At 35.6% G+C, this 22,129-nt stretch overlaps 1 protein-coding gene across 8 annotated transcripts in view; it reads right to left on the reverse strand.

The window, feature by feature from the left end:
* The window catches only part of RBMS3 (RNA binding motif, single stranded interacting protein 3), a 900,805-nt gene that overhangs the window by 101,901 nt on the left and 776,775 nt on the right, over nt 1-22,129 (reverse strand). For all 8 annotated transcript variants that reach the window (XM_012732119.1, XM_004692264.2, XM_012732120.1 and 5 more), the window contains 2 exons: nt 19,980-20,086; nt 3,186-3,232 (listed from right to left, as the gene is read on the reverse strand). In XM_012732119.1, the coding sequence (XP_012587573.1) occupies nt 3,186-3,232; nt 19,980-20,086 (154 nt within the window). The remainder of the gene's footprint in view (nt 1-3,185; nt 3,233-19,979; nt 20,087-22,129) is intronic.

Raw genomic sequence — 22,129 nt, forward strand, 5'->3', positions numbered from 1 at the left:
TCTATCTATCTATCTATCTATCTATCTATCTATCTATCTATCTATCTATCTATCTATCTATCTATTTGTAAATAGTGTTGGCTGAGAACCCAGAGAAATAGATTTTATAGCATACATGGCTTTGGGGTACAATTTTTAAGAGAAAAAAATGAATTGGTGCTGCTTTTTATTTGCATGATCTTTGTATCATGAAGAGTGAAGGAGGACAATGACCTTCCCCTCATATATGTACAGCTATCCAGCAGTAATAAAGCAGTGAGAAAGGTAGGTAATAGGATTCTGCATCTAGTCATGAGCTTGAATGACAAACTTGGAAAGCTTCTGTTCCCAAAAAACAAGAGCAGATGATATCAGCCAGGAAGAAGGCAGAGTGAAAGAAGTATAACACTGACAAAGATAAGCAAGAGAAAGAACCAGAAGTTACTGATTGAACAGCAAGAGTTAGCAACAACTACAGTCCTTAAAGAATGAATTAGGGACTCAAGGGATAAGAAGTTTTCAAGAAGACACAAAAGGTACAAAAAATTGGCAAATTTTAAAATAATATGAAGACTAACAGTTACAAATAGAAAATTTGGAGATCAGTAGGACTTTAACAAGGGGAATTCCAGTGAAGTTTGAGAACAGAATTCATGCTTAAATAGGCTTAATTAGACAATAATGCAGGAAAAATATATAATGTCTAGAAGACTGAAGTCATTCACCTATGAAGAGAAGCTTGAAATAGATCACTAGAAGTGATCCCACAAACAGGTAAATATTAAATTGCTTTGATCTTGACTTGAGTGGGTTTAGAGCTTATAGCTCATATTTTATGTGCAGGAAGGTTTGAATAAAGGAACTGATTAACTGAATAATGTCCTCTGTTAATGAGAATACATGAGCCCAAGAATATGGGTCCCCCTCAGCAACTTAAATAAAATTTCCTTTCTGAGGGAAAACAATATTGCAAACATTTAAATAGGCAGTAGAAGAGAGTGAGCATTTTTTGCAGCAACTAAAGCAGTTCAGTGGATACAATATTATCCTGTCAATATAACAGAGTATAAATTACAGATAAAACAAATCACAGAGTGGTGATACAAGGTGACAGATGTACCTGCAGTCAACCTCCAAAAGTATAGAGGTGGTGACCAGAAATGTGAGGTGAAGACCTGCAGGAAAAGGGAGAAATGGAGAAATGGTCACTGTACCCCAGACAGTCCTCACTACCTCTAATATGGAGGAGCCAAAAGTTCTCTTTGGTTATTCAGATTGAGAACTGCAATACCAATGCTTTTTCTTTTGGTATGTAATTAATTAGGAAGAATGCTGTGGAAACTATTATTTAAAGTGGACATTAGGATTTTAAACTGTGCATTGGAGAGATGACTGAGTAAAGCATTGCATGAGAAGGGGCCGTTCTCTCATTCCAATCCTGACCTCGGCCCCTGCTGTATCACCTCAGTCCTTGACAGAGCGCCTTGGGCAAGAAAGGGGTTTATTGTAAGCAGACAGATATTATAGATAGAGACACACATACATACACACATACATACATGCACACACATTGGGTGTTCAATGAATGTATGTGTGCATAAATACACAGGCATACATGCAAAGTATTAGCATTGTTGATGTTAGTGGGGATATAGTTATATATCAATAAGTATGTGTGCTTTCCTGTATATGTATAAATTTATAGTTGTACTTGCATGAAATTTTATACATCATTGATCCTGAAACTGTGCACCACTAAAGAACAAACTAACATACTTGCTTCATGGTATATGTTTAGTAAATATAATACCCTTCCACTAAAACATCTATTTTATGTCACTGTGAGTTATGCCTTAATTTACATCTTTTGAGTAAATAATTTTATTTCCCAAACCATGCAAAAAGACTGTAGAGGATTTTTTTCCTCAGGTGTCTGTTTTCTTTTACTACCATGAAGTTAAAAGTATTTTGCTGAAAAAAAAAAAAGTAAATGTTTATTAGTTAAATGGAAGGATATCCTTAGCTTTCACTTCTAGAAGGAAGCTTCAATCAACCAGAAACAAAGGACTAGACTTCTACTTTAGCTTACCTGCCATGTTTACTATTTTAGGAATGGACGACTTTATTCTCTGAAGAACAAACCTTGTCTTATACATTCATTTTTTATATCTTTATAACATAACACTGGGCTTGGCAGTTACATTTGGATGTTTACTGAATGATTGAATAAACAACATTTTGAATGGATAACTATAAAACTAAGAGATACTTATTTAAATAATTTCAATATCCCTCAAATTTTGATAAAAGGCAGTTGACCAAAATAAAAAATAAGTTTAATTTCTTCTATCATCTACATTAATCTGGAGTCAAGTCTTTGTTCATTCTAATTGATTATTTTATGATACCCAAATATAACTAAAAGCTATGGAAAAATCCAACATAAAGGACTTATAAAGAAACAATCAACCAGCCAATGAATAATTCTTGCCAACGTTAGGAGAGCCAATGCAGAAAACAAACAAATGAACAAACAACAACAACAAAACAAACACTGTAAAGTGAGAAGAAAATTTCAACCAAAGACATAATGATTACAGGGAGGCCAAATTCGGTAAGTTTTACTTCTCGAAGTAGCATTTTAAGGGTCTGTGGCTAATCTAAGTAAGAGACAACAAAATTTGGACGCCCACTAAAGTAAAAAGTATAGTTATCATGTTACTAACTTGACTTCTGTACACTGCCCTTCCTCTGACAGCCAAGAGGGTAGAGTAAAACTTCCTTCAAAGAAATGACCCTGGAAACCCACTAAAATGAGAAAGGTGTGATGAGCAGGGGAAACATTCCTTCCTAGCCGCACACAAGTTCCTGTCCTAGACTAGCTTGATCTATCAATAGATCCATATTACATTTCCTTCCTTCCTCTTTTTCAGATGAAAGAATCAGAGTGAGATGGAAAGAAATGGGAGTGCATAATAATGACAAACACTGAGGCACAGTGAAATGGGTACTTAAGAGGATGTTATGAGATCAGACATGGGAAGAAAAAAGAACAATGGTGAGAAATATTTGGTTTATGGAGTTTGCTTAAAGACTTAAAGCAAAGATAAACTGATTTGAATTTTGGGGAACAGCTCTGAAATTTGAAATGCAGGACTCAAAGGATATCTTAGCCAATAAAAAAGAGCAAAACATGGTTCACTTACCCATTCTGTATGGCAGCTGTGGGGTCATAGGTCAGAGCCATGCCAGCCTGTATAGAGGAGAGGGGAGAAAACAATCTTAACAATTTTATTGAGGTGCCCAAAACATTCTGTACCCACAAAGACTTTTATCGTCTATGATTTATTTTTTTCCTATATATTTCTCCACCCTTACTGCCAAGAATAGCATTTTTACTACCTACACACCAGTGCGTAGGGAGTTTATATTATCCCTCCAGACAAACCAAGGAACAATGCAGCTTGGATGATATCCATTTTGACTTCATAAACCATCCGCTGTCTAATCTGGTATCCTTATAATTTCTCACTATTGTCAAAAATACCTAGTGTACATCTCGTGACATGAAAAAAATCTTAACAATGACACCTGTGGTTAGGATAAAAATAAAAACATTTTAAATGCATTCAACTTTTTTGGAATACAATGATAAGAAATATTTATTTAAAATGAAGTACAGACCTGAGGGGTGTGGCATGTGATGATGAATCAGTTTCCAGTATAGTGCTTATACCTGCCCTACTAAGAGTAGTAGAAAGGAAAGCTTATCCACACTTGATGGAATTTCTAGGCCTTTCTCATGGCAAGTAAGGTGATCCTTTTGTTCTGTCTCTAAGAATAAGGTCACTTCTGAAAAACTACATTCTGTAACTGGCAATAGTTTTAGAAAAGAATCTAGACTTCCTAATTGCTGATTGATAGTCGACCTCCTCATACACATCTTCACATCTAATCCTCATCACAACCCTCTGAAGTAAGTAGGAAAAATATTTTTCCACTCTATACATGAAGACCCTGAGTCTTGAAAAGGTCAAGTGATTTGTTCAAGGTCACCTGTTGGAGGCAAAACCAGATTCCATCCCAATTTTCAACGAGGGCTCCCTTCGACAGTAACTACGACATTGAGTGAGGTTTGAATGAGACAATATCGTCTGCTATAAGGAGGGGGAACTTCTCTGCGGTCCCAGGGACATAGCATTCTATTGCTCAGAACTGTCTGGCTGGTGATCACTTGGAAGCAGAACTAAACTTTACAACAAAATTTACAACTGATAAGACTGCCTTTCAGTTAGAGTGAGTTTTTCTTTTAATGAAATTTACAAATGAATTAGACCAACATCAATTATCCAGCTTTAATAGTGTACAATCGTTTGTGACAGTCAATTTCCTGACTTTGATAGTACACTATCATTTGTGGGGAGAAATGGGGTAAAGGGGGTAGTAGATCTCTACCTTTTACCCCAATTTCCCGTGAATCTGTAACTATTTCACAAGTATAAAAGTGAGTTAGCTTAGAGGTCTGCTATAGAGGAAAAACAAACTTCAAAAACCTGAAAGAAAAGAATCTTTTTGTTTGATTTTTATTTTATTTATTTATTGGTGTTATTGATGGTGGTTTTTGATTTGGCTTGTCAAATTCCTCAGCTCTAGCACAAACTGAAAAGGAAATCCTTAAAGTTCCCTAATACAGGGGCTGAAGGTCGCTACAGGCCAGGTTAGATTACATGGATAATTTGCCCTAACTCGTAATTTCAAAACTATTCAGACCTGCATGAAAAACAAACATGTAATGCCATCTATGAACTTAAAAGAACTTTGCAAAGTGAGATGTCTGTCAGAAGCTAATAGAAGTGAACTTAACTATACTCTATGTGATAGGCATGCAATTATCAATGATGCACATCAGAAACTAATATGATGTCACATTTTTATCTCACTTCAATTAAAATAAATAAAAAATAAAGATGATTGATTCTGGAAAAAAAAAGCTTGATTGACAATGATATCTGCAGCTGACTTATTTTAAAGAAAAGTAACTGATCATAGGACAAGCTAGAAAACAAGAAAACGATACAAGCGAAGAGGAAGACAGGTTTTGGTTTTCAAGTTGGAGAGGCAAAAATAGTGGGCTAAAAGCACATTCTTTGTCAAAATTCCTCCCAGGGATGGGATCTGGAAGCTCAGGCCCGAAGAATGACTTCGTAGCATAGAGCTGAAGCTCCCTAGTCCTGGGGACTGGCAAAGACATTGCAAAAGTTGTCGAAGATGAGAGTCTTAGGAAAACTCTGTGTCTCAGTGTCTCTCTTCTAACCTATCCAAAATGCCACACTTGGGGCATAAAGGGGAAGAAAAGGGGGAGGGGGCAATTTATACTCAGTCGAACTAGTGATAATTCATGAGAGATATAGGATGATAATCCTATCTTTAGGCTCCTATCCTACCACATTTTTTTTTTTTTTCATCCTCCAGGGTCTTAATAGAAAGCCTTTTCCTACTCAACCTTTGGTTTCCTTATTTTTCTTGTACTTATTTTTCAATTGTGCTCAGCAACCACTGCTATCTAGCCTTTTCTGAATTATAAATTGTCTTGACTCTTCTCTTTTAATGTCACTTTTACTTGGGCTGACTACCTTAAATAAGAATTTTTTTCCTCTCATATTTCATTGAAATTTCCATGGATTATAGCTAACCAATCACTTCTAGCTAGGATGATAGTCATTGACAATAAGCCTTATCTCTCTTTTGATAGTCAGAAAGCTTGTATGGCCTTCTCCTTTTTAAAATTCCAATCATCTTTCAGAAGATGGAAAATAACTAAATAATATGGCAATATATTTTGGTGGAAAATATATATCTTGGTCTGGGTTTAAGTCTTTGTTCTATTATTTTCTAGCAATGTGACCTTGTTCAAATTAATCAACCTATTTGAGCCTCAATTTTCTCAACTCTTAAATGTAATACCTACCTCCTAGGATTGTTGTGAAATTTAAATGAGATTATATGTGTAAATTGCCCAGCACAGTTCCTAGAGACAAGACATATAGATAAATAGTATACTACAGAGCAACATGGGGAGAGAATTATGAATGAAAGATTGGGGGATGACCTGAGAAGGTATCTTGTAACCGAGTGGAGTCTTGAAGGATGATTCGGATTTCCTTAGACGGAGACAAGATGTGAAGACCAGCCCAGGCAACAAGAATGATATAGGAAAAGGTATTTAAATTAAAAGGGCAAGGTGGGTAGCCCCCTTGCAGAATATTGGAGGGGAGCAGTATGTCATAGAATCAAGGACTAGAGGAAAGGTTTTCATTGCCTGGCTCCTCTTGGGGAGGCATGGATCAGTTTCTGAGCAGGGAATTTATACAATCAATAAGGGATTAGACAACAAGAAACTGATGAGGCCTGCTGGAAAACAGAGGTTACATCAGAGCCATGAGCCACAAGAATAGCCCCTCCAGATAGGGAGGTGGAGACTCTCTCAGGTGAGATTGTAAGGAATGAACACAAGTTTCACCTACTTCATAATTTTTCCTAGGGGCAGTCCTGCCTCTGAGTACCTTGGAGACAACAAGAGATAGAGTCAGGTTATATGCATCTGACTATTGTGGGTATCAAAAATAGGCATGGATTAAACAAAGGTTGGTTAGAGCTTAGCTCCCAGTCTGAATGTCATAGCACAAATAACACTGGTGCCCTTGTATTCCTTTCATGTGTAACAAATTGTTGAGTCATAATTCTAATATGGTCTTAATTCAGATTTTGCATTCAATTTCCTTTTGTTTCTTTCCACATAGATAAAAAAGAAAATCAATTTTACTGCTCTGTCTAGCCACCTTTCATACTAAGCTAGAACCGTGAAATCATCATTATGTAATTACCAAATTTTATGGCATGTTTACAAACTCCAGAGTTGCCCAAAAAGTAAAATAACTTGGAACAAAATGAAATTGTCACACCACATGTGTAGAGAAGTGATATTTAATTCTGTCACTCTCTTTCAAAAAGGACTTATTAGATTCACAAATATTTTCCATTTGTAAAGTTCACACTATTTGTATATTGGAGGCATATGAAATTTATTTAAATTAAAAGGAGATTTTTATCATTTTCTAGCAGTAGTTGAGTTTTGGCTTGTAACTTCAACTATAAGGTATTTCTAGCTCTTATGTACTATAAAAAATAAATATGTTATAACTTTTAAAATATGGTGTGTTGGAGTCATTGGTTATAATTTCTTCCAAAATAAGATTATGATAGAAAATATTGGATTTATGGAGATACATCCATAGGAGCTAGATAGTTGATATTAATAGTTTCAAGTGATTAACAGATAATAAAGAGGTTGTAGTTATGGAAACTAGAGAAGAGCCATTAGTTCTTCATACTTCCTGATCTTCTGGACTGCAATGCTAGGTCTTAGTCAGAAGCAGAGTATGTCTGGCTATCCAAACCCAATGAAAAAACAGACTTATTGAATTGTATTCTTTTTTAAAATTATTTCTACACTAAATGTAAGTGGGCGGGTCAGAAAACTTGAAACAGTGTACTTTATTTGGCAGATACACACTGAAATTCCTGGAAAATAGAAACACTGGTGTTTTAAACTAATGTTTCTCTTTTTCTGACTTTTCCTATGATACTGGTATAAAAAATGGATGAGTTAAATGAATTATCACGAGAATGTCCAATCTTCTATGATCAGACTGAAGGTAGCAGCCTACAATTGTGGAGATGTAGGCAGACAATGGAATAGCTTACAATGGAATGCTACTCAGCTAAAAATAAAGATGAAAGCTTGCCATCTGCAACAACATGGAGCTAAAGTAGATTATGTCAAGCAAAATAAACCTGAAAGAGAAAGATGAATGCTAGATGATTTCCTCATGTGTGAATACAAAAAAATAAAACAAAGGAAAAGTTAAAACTAAACCAAAACAAACCCTAGAAATTTAACTGTAAAATTGAGTCTACCAGAGGGGCAAAAGGAAGGAGGCAGAGGTGGGAAGCAAAGGAGGGAAGTGGGCTCAGTGGGCAATGGTGGAGGATTATGGGTATTGTTGGTGGGTGAACCTATATACCTAAATTAAATACAGTGTGGTTAATCAATATTACCTCAATAAAAATAATACAATTAAAAAAAGGTTAATGTTTATGTACTGTCACTATAGAGAAACTTCATGTAATATGGTTTACATTTACCAATATTTCATTTTAGAAAACATGTCCTTTAGTAAAATAATGACACAAAGTTATTTGTACAATATATAGTGACTAATAAAAACTTAAGATTTTAAAAATGTCTCTGACTAGAAATAAAACACAACAATCTTAAGTGTCAAAATTTAGGATGATATAAGTTATTTGTATATTGGGGAGAAAACCAAGAAGGAGTGAGTATGCTCCAGTCCACAAGGATCAAAGGCAGACCAGGCAGGAAGCCAAGAAGAAAATCATGAAAATTCAGGTTTAACAGCACAATGTTTGGAGAGGTGGGTGCTAATGAGAATTCATAAATCTCACTGGTCACACTGACTGAGAAATGGAGATGTTTGTAAGTGACACTTGAAGTGTGGATAGCCGAGATATTCAGAGGAACCAGCAAAATGACCAGCTTATGAGAACAGAGTCAATAGCTAAAGAAAGAGTTTTGAAAGCTAGTTAGAGAAGGAAGTAATCCTGGGAAACGATATGCCCAGGGCAAAATTAATGAAGGCTGTGAAGCACTTACTGAAAAGGGGCTTTGAGAGAATGAATGCTTTCCTCCATGAGAGACCAGCAGCTGGGTTTGACCTGGAAGGCTCTGCCACAGTCACGTGACTATTGAATGGTTTGTTTCTTCAGCAGAGAGTCAAGCATGTTAGACAGATGTCTGCTCTCCTCTGTTGAAGGGACACCCCCCTCAAGCTCCTCTCATGAAGGAGATGAGGGACAAATGCAATGAATGGATACAAGGAAATCTCCAGTGCTTCCAAAAAGGAGTTTATGCTGCCTGGTTCTGAGGCAAGAAGAAATTATCCTAATCTACTGTTCTACCAAAGAGGTCAATCAGCCTGAAAATTAATCTAAAGAAGACTCTTTAGTTCAAAATCACATTTGAGTTGTTTGTAGTAGACGACCAGTGACTTTCTTTCTTCTTTCAGAACTCCTTCTCCTTGACTTCTCTGATTCTCTACCCTAGTCTCAGAAAGTTTCTCTCCTGCAGACTCTAGGTCAGTAACTTGGAGAAAAGATGCTCCATCTGTCTTTGGGGTGTCAGAGTTCAAGGTCTGCTCTCTTACTATCTCTTTCTATACAGTGATGACATTTTCTTTCTAATCCCAACTATTGTTTTATGTTCAATCATTCTTGAATCTTGTTCTCAAACTCAAGTGTTCATTCTGAATGACAGACTTATATTATCCAGTTCAATTAGTAAGTTTCATACATGGTCAGGTTTTTTTTTTGGGGGGGTTGTCTACTCATATCCTTAGGTAATAATATCCTCTGCTGCCTTTGCAAATTCCTTCTAACCCACTAACTAAACCATTGGACTAATTCTTGTTCCTGCAAGAGACAATCTGACCACATCACAATCCTTCCTTACAGAGACATTATCTTCAAGATAAAAACTAGGCTCAGAGCTGATCATGATCAAGTCTCCATATACTTCCTGACCCCCACAACCCTCCTGTACAACTCTACACCTTGTCCTCCAAGTAACTGGGACATACACTCACCTTCCTTAATTGTAGCTTTGGAACTTGCTGCTACGGATTGCAACTTGAAATTCTCTGCATAACTATCAGGGAAAACTGAAACCCTATACTTCCAGATTTGCGGGCAACACCCCCTCATGTAGTGCTGGTGGCAGTCTTTGTGCTATCTCTGCCATCCAGCTTGGAAGCCAACGTGCCTATGCTTTGTCAGCCATTGCACTCAGTTGGGTTCTTGATCATTTCCATCATGGAATCTCCTTTTCCTAGAACAGTATATGGAACACAGCAGGGACTCAATAAGTATTTGCTAAATAAGTACCTAAATTTGTATTTTAAAACATAACTTGAATGTTTTAATTTTTCTACTTTATTAATAAAATGCCTTTTAGAAAGCTTTACTCAACTCATTTGAACGTCTAAAGAAAATGGTTCAGCCTTGGTTGGTTAGTAGAGTTAGGAGATGCAAGATGCCCACTGGGATTCCTGAGAGCCTTTCCACTGCAGTCAGACAGTGGGGTCAAAAGAACTGTGGAAAAGCCTAAAGCACTTTTTCTCTAAGTTACTAACCCAGAGTCTGCAAAGAGAAGGAATGTTGAAAGTCACCTTGACATCTCAGGGTTTTTCAGAAATCAAACAGAAGAAATGGAGGGTATTTAATAGTTAAAAAATATCAATGCTAAGCAAAAATGGAAATAATTCACTTTTATGTTTGGGGGAATAAATTATCAAGGGGTGTTTTGCTTATGCACTATGGAATCCTAATCTGGACTTTTACTTAAGCATTTGTGCCAGACGGAAAAAATTTCCCTTAAATAGCAATAGAGAAGGACAAGAACAAATGTAAGCACAATTAAGACAAGGTTAAGAAAACTTATGGTTAAATAGAGAAAACATGATTAAAAAGAAGCAGAAGAAAATGTTTAATAGCAATATGTGATGTAGTGAACTAAAGAGCTCAAAATCTTGAAGAAAAAAATAGAGTTTCAGTTTGTCATTAGAACCAAAGTTAAATTAAGTCTTGATTGGCAATCATAAAAGACACAAGAGAACATTAGCACATTTCACATAGATAGGACTTTTTAATCTCAATGTAAATGACTGAACATCATAGATTCAGACAGTTTTTTTCTCACATTTTAATATCTGTGAAATTGAAGTGAACATAATTGATGGCATTTGATTGTTTTGCAAATTTCTCCCTTTTTAGTGGTTTTTAAAATTATAACATTAATTGAAAGTTTCTTAGAGTCAATGATATAGTGTATATACTGTTGAACCCCATCATTACATGGTAAGTAGGATGAAAATATAAAATGCTGAGTATTCTACCCTGGTGAGACTGTGCATTTGGAACAGGTAAAAGTCCTATGTGTCAGGCTAGTTGAGCTACATTGTTTGAAGGCCCAGCTACAGCTTGATGTGACATGGGGGTTGTAACTGTTATCTAAATTTTAATGGGGATGATTCTGCCTTTTGTGGCATATTAAGATATTGCCAGAAAAATGCCCACTCCAGAAATCTCCAAGTTGTACGATCACCCATTTAATTGTCCTCATCCAGGGATACTAGGCCAAAGGAATCCAGGGAACACAGAAATTAGACATCAGATTTCCCCCTTTAAATTTATTGCTGTAATCTCCCCAACTGTAAGACCCTCTTAAACTCTTTAGCCCTAAACCTACCCCAAGAACAATAAGAAATATTACCCCATCCTCTCCTTTGAAAGTAGAGAATAGAGAACACCAATCACATTCTATTCAAAAGTACACTATTAATGAAATTTACAAAATTTTATTTTTATTTTCAGTAATCTAGGTCAATATATCTTGGTCCAACCAGCCTAAAATAAAAACAAAACTGAGTAAAAACATTTCATGCTGGAGTACTGATAATTCAAGTTCTTGTGCCAATTGTGATATTTCTTTTGTGATTGGAAGGGTTAGTCACCTTGAGCTGGTTCTCTAAATAGCTGGTAAGCATGTGAAATAAATAAACCTACATCTGGGGAGTCGACTAACAAAGTAACATGCAAGTTCTGGCATGCATCAATTGTTCTTTCCAAGATCACATATGTAAGGTCTGTCCTTGAGTTCAAATTTAAAAGGACTACTTCCCAAATTAGGCAATATTGAGAAATACAGTTTAAATTTTTCCAAGTACTTATCAAAGAAAAGACTTAGATGACTAGTTACCAACTACAATGATATTTACAAAGGACATAATAATGACCTTCGTAGATGATATTCCTACCTTCATGAATGTGATCAAAGGTACCTCAAGTCTACATACTAAATTTTCAAATAATTCTTTAGCTAAATTATTACATAGGTGATTGTGCTTCAGTTTTTTAAAGTGTTCTTTTTTTTTTTTTTTTTTTTTAGTGACTCTGATCAAAGGTACCTCAAGTCTACATACTAAATTTTCAAATAATTCTTTAGCTAAATTATTACATAGGTGATTGTGCTTCAGTTTTTTAAAGTGTTCTTTTTTTTTTTTTTTTTTAGTGACTCTGTGGCATTTCACCAGCTCCAATCTTGAAAAAAAAATTTCTAACTTTCAGTGTAATAAAATTAAATTTCACTCAATATAGCTCAGAAGTTAATAGAAACAATGTATCCTTGGGCCTTCTTGGCAAGGTCTCCTCCCACTCAGTAAAAAAGATGTTGATTGGAGACTGATTAAATAGTGTGTCAGCTGAATGCACTATTCAGAGTAGATTCAACTAAAGGGTCATTTGGTTGAGTTGTGACTTGTGTTCTACACTATAAATAGCTGGTATAAAAGGCATGTATTTTATAGTAGAGCAACAGCAATGATAGCCAAGCTTTCAAGAAACAACAACAAAACATGGTGGAAAGGTTCTCCTATGGATGGTGACCACATTGGTATTCCCTCTTTCCATATTTTAATTAGCATGTTCAGCATCATTTCCACATTTTTCTATGTGTTTCTTCAATGTGATTCATTTTTATACCTAATGGGTCAATATTGCCTTCTCATAAGGAGACAGGTGGATAAATCATAGTGTTTTAAATGACAATAAAAACAATCTAATTGTTAAAGCTAAGGAGGACTTTTTCTTACTATGGAAACTACGGGAAGTTTTATATTGGGTCAAATGTTTCATGATTGTATGAAATCATTATAACCCAACTAGTTTCTCAAACACTTATTAAATTAATGAAAATCAGATCACGGCTTTTTAAAAATTCCTTAGAGAGTTTGACACTTATAGGTTGGGTAGAGTTAAAACTATTATATTATATCCATAACAATTCATAACTGATTTTACCACACATCTTCTAGTAAAACTAGTTCATGAATTGATATAGTTAGTTTTGATACCCATTCAAATTGATTCTGATATCCTTAAGAGAGGCAAAAACTTAACCAACAAACGACTTTATTCAATAGCAATCAAAAAAGAAGATATTGCTGATTCTGTTATCTACTGTAATTTTATTTGGCAAAATCTCCATGAACATTCAATTAGTGAACACTGAATCTTTGCTCCTAGAGTAGATAATATCCCGCAAGCCTCTGATGACCACACTTTCTCCAATTGATTACTACATAGCTCTGATTTATGTGCTTCTCTTTGACTCTATCTTATTTAATACATATCACAAATTAGTTAACATTAAGCTATGGCCAAAAGTGAGAGAAGGCATGTTTGAACAAAGCTTACTATACTTCCCCCAAAATTTTCTCCATAGCACATCAAAGGTCTCTTACTCTGAGCAACACCAGAAAGCTCTTCAGCATGCTTAGTAGCCATTTTAACAGGGATGCGTACCTAAAAGTGCAAAGGTATAAAAGATGCAGCCCAAAATAAACCCAGGAAAGGACATTCACTTACAGTAAAAGAGCTAAAATAAGATGGCAGGGCATCATGTATTCACCCTTAACTGGGAGTAAAAGTGTTGGTTGACATTTCCACTGTTCTGTGTAGCTGAAATAATAATGACGGTATTGTGTGTGACTGTGCGCTACAAATGAATTATTTTTAAGTAGGTCAACTTGCAAGTATGGAGTTCATACATAATAAGGGTCGAATGTATCTCTTTTCAAACTGATAATTTCATGAGAATGAATCACTGGATACAAAAAAAGGAAATTTGATCAATGCCATTAGTACCACAATCTGAAATTATTACAATTCCTTACTTGGAAGAATTTGCTATCCCTTTTAAAATAGATTAGGATACAGAAACTTAAAGATTATTTCCAGTAAGCTCTGGGGGGGTCATAGACGATACAAGACAATTCCTGTTTCCTTAATCCATAAGTCCAGTAAATCAGCAATAGTGACTTTGGGATGTTTCTTCTCTCAGAGGTAACTGCTTTGCAGGAAACTGGAAAGCAATGAGTGTTAGAAGCATTTTTATACCTGTGGAGGCTGCATCTGAACCTTTGGAATCCAAAATTCATTGTTACAATTTTTAAGATAGGTAGTTTAGGGTTTTTTTTTTTCTTTAAAGAAACTAACCATGTCACTAAACAGTTTTCAATAGTAGCTCAATACTTCTCTTGATCTTGAAATAGTTAACATTTTTCTTTGACTTTTCTTTCTTTCATCTTCTCCATCCAAGGCTCCTTCTCCTTGCCAACTCCTAGCTTTCATGATTACATGACCTTCAAAAGAAAATTGGCAGGAAATCTAAAAACCACCTAACATTTCAGTGTTAAATAATGCTTTATGATTTGGAATGTGATCTTATATAAACACTAATGAAATGTGGGGCAATGTTAAAATAAATTAATTTCTACTTGCTTTATATTTTATAAAATAAGTAAAAAATTCTTCTGGAAAATTATATTGGCAGCAAATTTTCTTTTAAATAAATGTTACATCATGAAAAAGAACCCCTGTTTGGTAATAAGTTAGCAAGGCATAATATTGGCATGCCTTAAATTTGGAAAACAAGGAATTAAAGAGTCTAGCAAAACTGGCTTTCAGGTCAAAACACCCTGAAATGTATTGATGTTATTAATGGTAGTTATAATAATAGCTAATATATGAACAGCTATATTTTGCCAGAAACTATGTGTTCAATTCTTTACCATCACTATTCAATTCAATCCTTCTAATCACTAAAAATGAGCCGTTAGCCGTTATCATTCTACTGATGAGGAAATAGAAACTCAGAAACTAAAATCTTGCCCAATTCCATTCACCTCAGATATTGGGACAGAAAGTAATAACTACTAATGCATTGAGGCACATCAGGGAAGAAGCTGAATGTTTGGAATCAGGCTTACTCACTTTGCCTGAACTTGGCCCTGGTCTTCTTAATAGCATGAGGAAGCCCACTCTACATTATCTGTGCAGGTCTTCATTCACTTACTGATGTTGAAGAGAATTTTTATTAAAAGTAGCTGTGAATGGACACGTGTTATAAAAGTTTAAAGCACAGGAGAAGTTTTCATAAATCCTGAAAACTATTTGATTACAAGTCTGAAAATAGACAAGTTGTTATCTGGACTTAGGTTATAATAAAGTACCTTTAAATTGACGATGCTGAAACTGATAGCATTATATACTATTCCTAGAATCCATGTTGCTTGCTAACACTACATTATTCTATTAATTCACTTTTATTCCTATAATGTGGCTTTTTTGTTAAATGTTTCTGTAGTAAGGGAAAATGATCTTAGATCATCAACTAGAGAAAATATTTATTCATTGCTTTTCAATTGGTAACAGAAAACTTAAAAAAATAAGATGAAGTAAAGAAATATCATTTTGTTGATTTTAGTTTTTATAATAAAATTTTGGTGTTTTTCACTAAGCATTTGAGTATATTGTTGAGTTACTTCTTTTGAAATTGCCATGTCACTTATTTGTATCCATGGCCAAAATAATATTTCTTGAAAGTACAATTCCCAAAACAATTGTTATCTCTGACATTTACTGCCTTGATTTGTATAGGCTTGGGAAGATTTTATGACTACTAGATAAGAGTTTTGGAGCTCGTGAGAAATTATTTGTTTATAATATTTGTACAATGAAAGGAAATAGCCCAGCAAGAAAACTGGTTGAAATGGCATTATTTTCCATGAACTGAAATTCAACAATTATTGTCATAGGAAAATCATAAAAGAAACTAAAAATATAAGTCTAACCAGTCAACTTAAAACAATTCAATATCTGAGAGAGCCTTATGATAGTGCAAACATCTATCATTTAATTTGATCCACTTGTCTTTAGAAGATAGTTGAGTGTTTTTGATCACCTGTTTCTATTATTTGATTATAAACTGCAAACAATATAGATATCTTTGGTAGTTATTGGAAATGTACTGTTGGGAAAAATAGAAAGAAGAATGTTCCTGATATATTATTGGACTGATTTGAAATATTCCTCCTTCCCGATCAGTCATCTGAGGGAGCAATAACAAGATCAATATGAATAACATTTTCAGCTCTGTGTCGAAAAAGCAGCAAGCTAGGCCTAACTGGTGGTGACATAAAGGATTTAGTCTCAGCACTATGAAGCTATCCACAGCCACTACAGCACAAGTTCTAACTCTGGTCAGGGAGCTGACCCACGAGGCATAGCAAACCTCTCCTGTCTTGCTTGCTTCTCCCATCAGCAGTGTATTTCAGTAGATCTACTTGTTCTGTTCCCCCACCCTGTCTCTGGTGAATCATGCCCCTGCAACTCTGGCCCACACCCCAGTTCTTATATTCATAAATTAAATAAGTATGTATAAATAAATAAAATAAACATAAGTAGTGTTATTCTCAAAAAAAGTCTTTTCATGAAAAATAGTTATTTTCATAAAAAATGTGATGTAAATTGCTATTTTTAAGTGAGCTAATAATAATTTTTAAGAGTATAAAAGAATGTAGAGACCAAAATATTTGACAACTGTTACTTTAAGAATTACAGTAAAGAAGAAAAGCAAAGAATTATAGTAAAGTAGAAAATCAGCAAAGACAGTCCAAACATCTCCAATCCCTGATCACTCTGCAGAGATTTGGTTTCCACTTAAGAAATCAGTTAATGAGTTTAAAATACCACTGTTTTTCACTTATGCAAAAACATGTCCACAAGCATATATTTACATTTTAAAACCTTGGTAATTTGCACTAATTTATGTATATAAAGTTTCAGTATTAGATTTTTTTTTTTTGGTAAAGAAATGTACTTCACTAAACTATGCTAAATGAATTTATAAAAATGCCACCCTGAAGAAAACAGCTTTACAAAATAAATTAAAATTTTAATTAGTTTATTGTCATGCTTATGATACTTCTAAGATGCTTGCAAATTCCTGATCTTTATATTTTAAGCGTTTCATCAGAATTCCTTCTCATATTATCATTTTTTGACCTGATTTTCAAGAAAGTGGGAAAGTAACCATTACCCGCCATCTGTGCTATTATCTCAAACTCTGAAGCAGCAGAATTGAAATCACCATCTTTCCTTTCACCTAAGGTACTAGTGATTGAAAGGGTAGAAACAAAGCAACAAATAAACAAAGCAAAATGTAAATCTGCTTAGAAAGTTAGCATGCGAAGAGCTCCACATTAAAATGAAAGTAGATGAAAACAAAATCCACCATCAGCAGTGGGCTTCCAGAAAGTTGCAAGTTTCAGTCCACATTAGATAAAGGAAGGCAACAGTAACAACAGCAAGTCTGTAAGAACTTAACCCACAAAACTCCCTTAACTACAGTTACAATTCATGCATGCAGTATGGTCAACACTACGGTATAGAATGGAAGCTGTGTCCCAGGAGACTACTGGGGCAAAAGTCAACAGTCCTGTAATAATAATGCCCTCGATTATAAGAGAAGCAATTTCATAAGTGTGGGTAAGCAACAAAAATGCATGTCTTGGAAACAATGAAATAGAGTAATTCGAATTTACTGGTATCTAAAATTTAATTTAACATTTCTCACAAAATAATATTGTGTTATATCCCAATCACTTTCTCAATGGTGATCATAAATAACAAACATTATTCTCACAAATGGAACACGGAGAAACAGAAGCAAACATTGTATGATGACAGGTAAACAAATTTTGCTGTCTTCCTTGATTTTTCTACATTTTTAGTATAGGTGTGCTGGTATGGATACCAGACGTGCAAAGAGGAAGGGGTAAGAAGATGTACCAGAGACTGAGTGGGGAGAAAACACACATATTCAGTGAACTATACTGCTGAGGGGAGCAGTGGATGAGACAGATATAGTCTCCTGTGGGTCAACAACCTGGCAGGGGATCCCAGTAAGCTTGTAAAGGATGATAATGCTGAGACTCAACCCCCTAGACCATCAGGAAGCCCTGACTTTTAACTTCTGAGACCACAACAAAAGAAAAAAAGTAAGCATCCTCCTCTCTACCAAAATAACTGACAATCATACTTCAGTGCTATTCTTTTCTTGATATCTTCCTTCTAAGTGTGACTACATAATTGGAATACACTCTATATTTTATGTTGGCCATATTATTAATGCCCTTGGATTTTCATAGTTCAATCTGCAAATCTGCAGTCCTGAAATATATTTTGAAAGTAGAGCTGAGGAATATGCCTTTAAAAACTCCTCTAAATTAGAAGGTGTTCCAAACTTGGCTCACAGTGTTTCCATGGTACCAGTACACCTAGCCCTCATCATGACTAAACAAAGAGCCTTGGATTCTGTATATAGTAGAGGGTGGCATTTTGCACACTATGGTTATTTTATTTTATTTTTTTGCACTTATTTGGTGTCTAAGAAATATAGACTCAGGTGAGGGTCTTGCTGCCACTGGCATCCATTTTGTGAATGCAAAAATATGTGAAAAATAATGCCTTTTATCAGCAAATGCTTAAGAAGACCAGAACTGAAGTTTTTGTCATTAGTGCTAAGTTACACGATTATTTTGAGATTTTCTGGTTATTGTCTGTGATTCAGAAGTTTCTGTACTACTTCACATTTGCCTCAACCAATTAAAAAAAAAGGTCAAATGAGTCTTTATGAATATAGGGTATGGGGCTGATGTGATGATATTTAGTAGTATTAGAAGTTAGCTGGTATATTTTGGGGGTGGGTAATTTGCAAAGCTGCTAACATTAAGTGCAAGTCACTAACATCCAAATCATTCTTTCTCTTCTTTCTTTGAACATACTATAAACTGCCTTCATAAGATTGCGAACACTGAAACGGCCTTTTTTTAAAATTAGCTTTGGATCTCAATGGCAATTCTCCATGTTGTGAAGTAATGCGATAATGATCATACAACACTTGAACTTAAGTAGACACTTTAAAAATGGTTGTGAGTCTTGCAAGGAAATACTCAAAGAACACAACAGTCTTAGACACTGAAAAGTGGCTAAAGATTTTGCTGAGAAAAATTCCAGGCTTCTTTCTTTCCTAATAACTGTTCTCTCAATATTGAAGGCATAAAATGTTGTATCAAGTAGGGTGCCTCTTCAGTAATGAATAGATGGAGTAGCTGCTTTGACTAGACAGATCGGACAAAGCCCTTGTGAAATTACGGCCTTGATATGAAATAGCACTATTCACTCATTCAAACAATAACATCCTCTTTCACAAAGAATAAAAACATCTCTTATAAGCACAGACACCTTTTCCTTGTCTTTTGACAACAAAAAACAACCAGAAGGAAACCATTCCCAAGTGGCTCTGTGTCTCCAAGCTTGCTTTCCTACTGTTGTTCATTAGGGAGTAAATGGACAATGAACTGTTCAAAGCTGCCTCCTATTATAAAAAAGCAAAACCCTATGTGTACCAACTTTTCTTTCTTCCCTTAGCCCCGGAAAATGCCACACTTTATTCTGATATAGGCATAGGTGGTACACATATCACATCATTGCTAATCTTTTGGACGCATGCCTAATACTTCCATGGGCAAATCATGCATGGCAAGGATAGAGCAAAATAAAGCCAATTTTTGTTTGCTTTTTTTTTCCCAAAAAAAATACAAACATTCAATTCTCACTATTGATTTCCTAGAAAACATTTTCTTCAGTAATCAGCCTCTTATTTTATAACTATTATACAATTGCAGGGACATGTTTTTGCGGGTCAGTGTTTCAGCAAGTACCTTTCAAGTTCCTGTTTGGAACAAAGCAGAAGACTTGCTGTGGTACAGAACTGAGGTGAGTGTTGGAGCATCACAGGCCTCAAGTAATTTGATCCTAAGCACACAAACACAGGCTTCCTCACTGGAAGCCATTTTGGCTTTCCAACGTCCCTGGTGAAACCAGGACCCAAATGTCTGTCTTCTTGCCCTTCTAACAGATGTCTGTGCCAAATTTTAAAGCCAGAGTCAGTCAGCACTCACCTCTCCTTCTCTGGGCCAAGGCCTTCCATTCTGGGTATATTTGCTTTGATTCTGTCGCTTCTTTTGTCCTCCATCAGCGAATTTGCACAGTAAAGGCTCACTAGGGGCTGGAAGATAAGAAACCAATTGGATATTAGAAATCCCCTTCAAAAATAAGTGATTATTTGAGTCACAGTCGTGCTGTGTAATGCATAGCGTTTGAAGTCATATTGCTTCTGGAGAGATCGCTGGCCCCCTCTTACTCTCCACTCTGTTGGCTGCTGTTCTAACTAACGGGCTTTCAAAAAACACTGGCAGACCATAAAAGAATAGAACCAATAGTGGAAAATAATCAGCTGAAACAGAACGTGAGCTTGCCTTAGAAGTTAAGAGGCAAGTCTCACTCCTTCTGTTTATGTTACAAACATTGGGAATGGTATTTGTATGTGGGTAAATATTCCTTCCTCAAAGCAACTGTGTTCATGATAGAAATTGTGGTTCTATTTTGGAAGGAGATCCTTTGGAGCTTATTCATAAAAAGAAAAGTATTTAGTAAATTGCAACCAATTTAGTTTTGTTTTCTTCTCAATCTTATCCAATTTCCAAAAGACCAGAAGTTGATTGTTCACCCAACCTCCTTCACACCAATAAAATCAAGTTAGAATGCTATCAAGAGCAATTATTAGAGTGTTAATATATGTGTACATATACATATTATATTAAAATGAACTTAGAATATGAACATATAGCCAGGGGTCATGATGTTAACCATAAATCATGGACTTGGGGGAACTGTGGTCTTCCTAAGTGGCTTCTGTAAACTTAGCTAAGATCCTGAAGGGTAGACCTCCCCATGGTGCTCAGGAAAAGGCTTTCCAAAACATGCCATTTTGGCATGTAGATCGTTTTGAGCTGAGTTCAGTGGATACCTTATAAGCCCATAAGAACTTTTTACTATTCCTTAGCTACCTAAAAGGAGGTATTTTCCAAATTAGAATTTTTACCAGAAATAACCTTTCTGTACAAGAAAGCTTCTCATCGGGGAGGGCAAATGTCGAGTTACAGATCATCCTGTCTTTGTCACATGAGTCCCTGCTTCCTTGGCATGGAAGTCCCCTCCAGTTTCCTTGAAGTCAGAAGCTACCAACCTGCTCTTAGCTTACAATATATGTCCTCATACTGCTCCACTGGCTTTGGAATCTACATCCAGGTAGAGTTTTTGTATACATGAATTTGTTCCTAGCCTGTCTAATTTGATTGTTACTAATCTGATGTAATTTGAATATTTGACTAGTCCCTGAAAAATCCAGAATATAAAGGAAATTTTCTCTCTCCCCATCCTTACACAGCAATACACACACACACACGCGCGCACATGTCTGTGTCTGTGTGTGTGTGTGTGTGTGTGTATAAAGAGAGAGAGAGACAGAGGGTTCCAATGCTAGTTTTTCTTCTTATTTTTAAAAAGATTTCTTTATTTAGGCATACAGAACTGGGGTGCAGGCCTGAGGTGCAGCGAGATGAGAGGATTCACTAGAGACAGAATGGGGAGCAGAACAGGCAGATCGAAGAAGTACACTACTGAGGGGAGTAGTGGGAGGGTCAGAAGAGGTATGTTGCACCCTGTGGATCACTTCCGGGGCTGGGGATGGAACTCACACTGAAGCTGCTGCAGCAAGCTTGCAGGGCTATATCCTAACCCGTTGCGCCACCAGGGAGGGCCATTTTTTTTTATATTAAATATATTAAATTACTGATGTTAACTTGGTCACTCAGTCAGTCCCAGAACCCAGAAGAGTTGGGAAAATTTTGTTTTCTGCCCTACAAGGTCCGATACTCCCGTGTGTACTAATATGCAATTGCCAACAATGACTGCTCCCTATTCCTTTTTTCCTAATTATGAATACCCTTATTTTTTTAACTATTATTTTTCTCCACTCAATTGTAAGAGATCTATTGGTGTTTAAATCCATCAAAGCTGTATTTTATTACTAGGAAGTGCCATGCGCACAGCAATAAATTTCATTGAGAGCTTCCTTCTGCAGATCCTATATTAAAATGTTTAATGATAACAGTTCTAGAGACATATTCCCAGAGATCTCTTTCTATTAGAAGAGGTCACTTGTACCTCTTTAATGTGCTAAGTTCTAAAATAATCAAATGCAAATAAT

This window comes from Condylura cristata, unplaced genomic scaffold, assembly GCF_000260355.1.
Source record: "Condylura cristata isolate star-nosed mole 26May11 unplaced genomic scaffold, ConCri1.0 scaffold00033, whole genome shotgun sequence".
NCBI classification, from domain to species: Eukaryota; Metazoa; Chordata; class Mammalia; order Eulipotyphla; family Talpidae; genus Condylura; species Condylura cristata.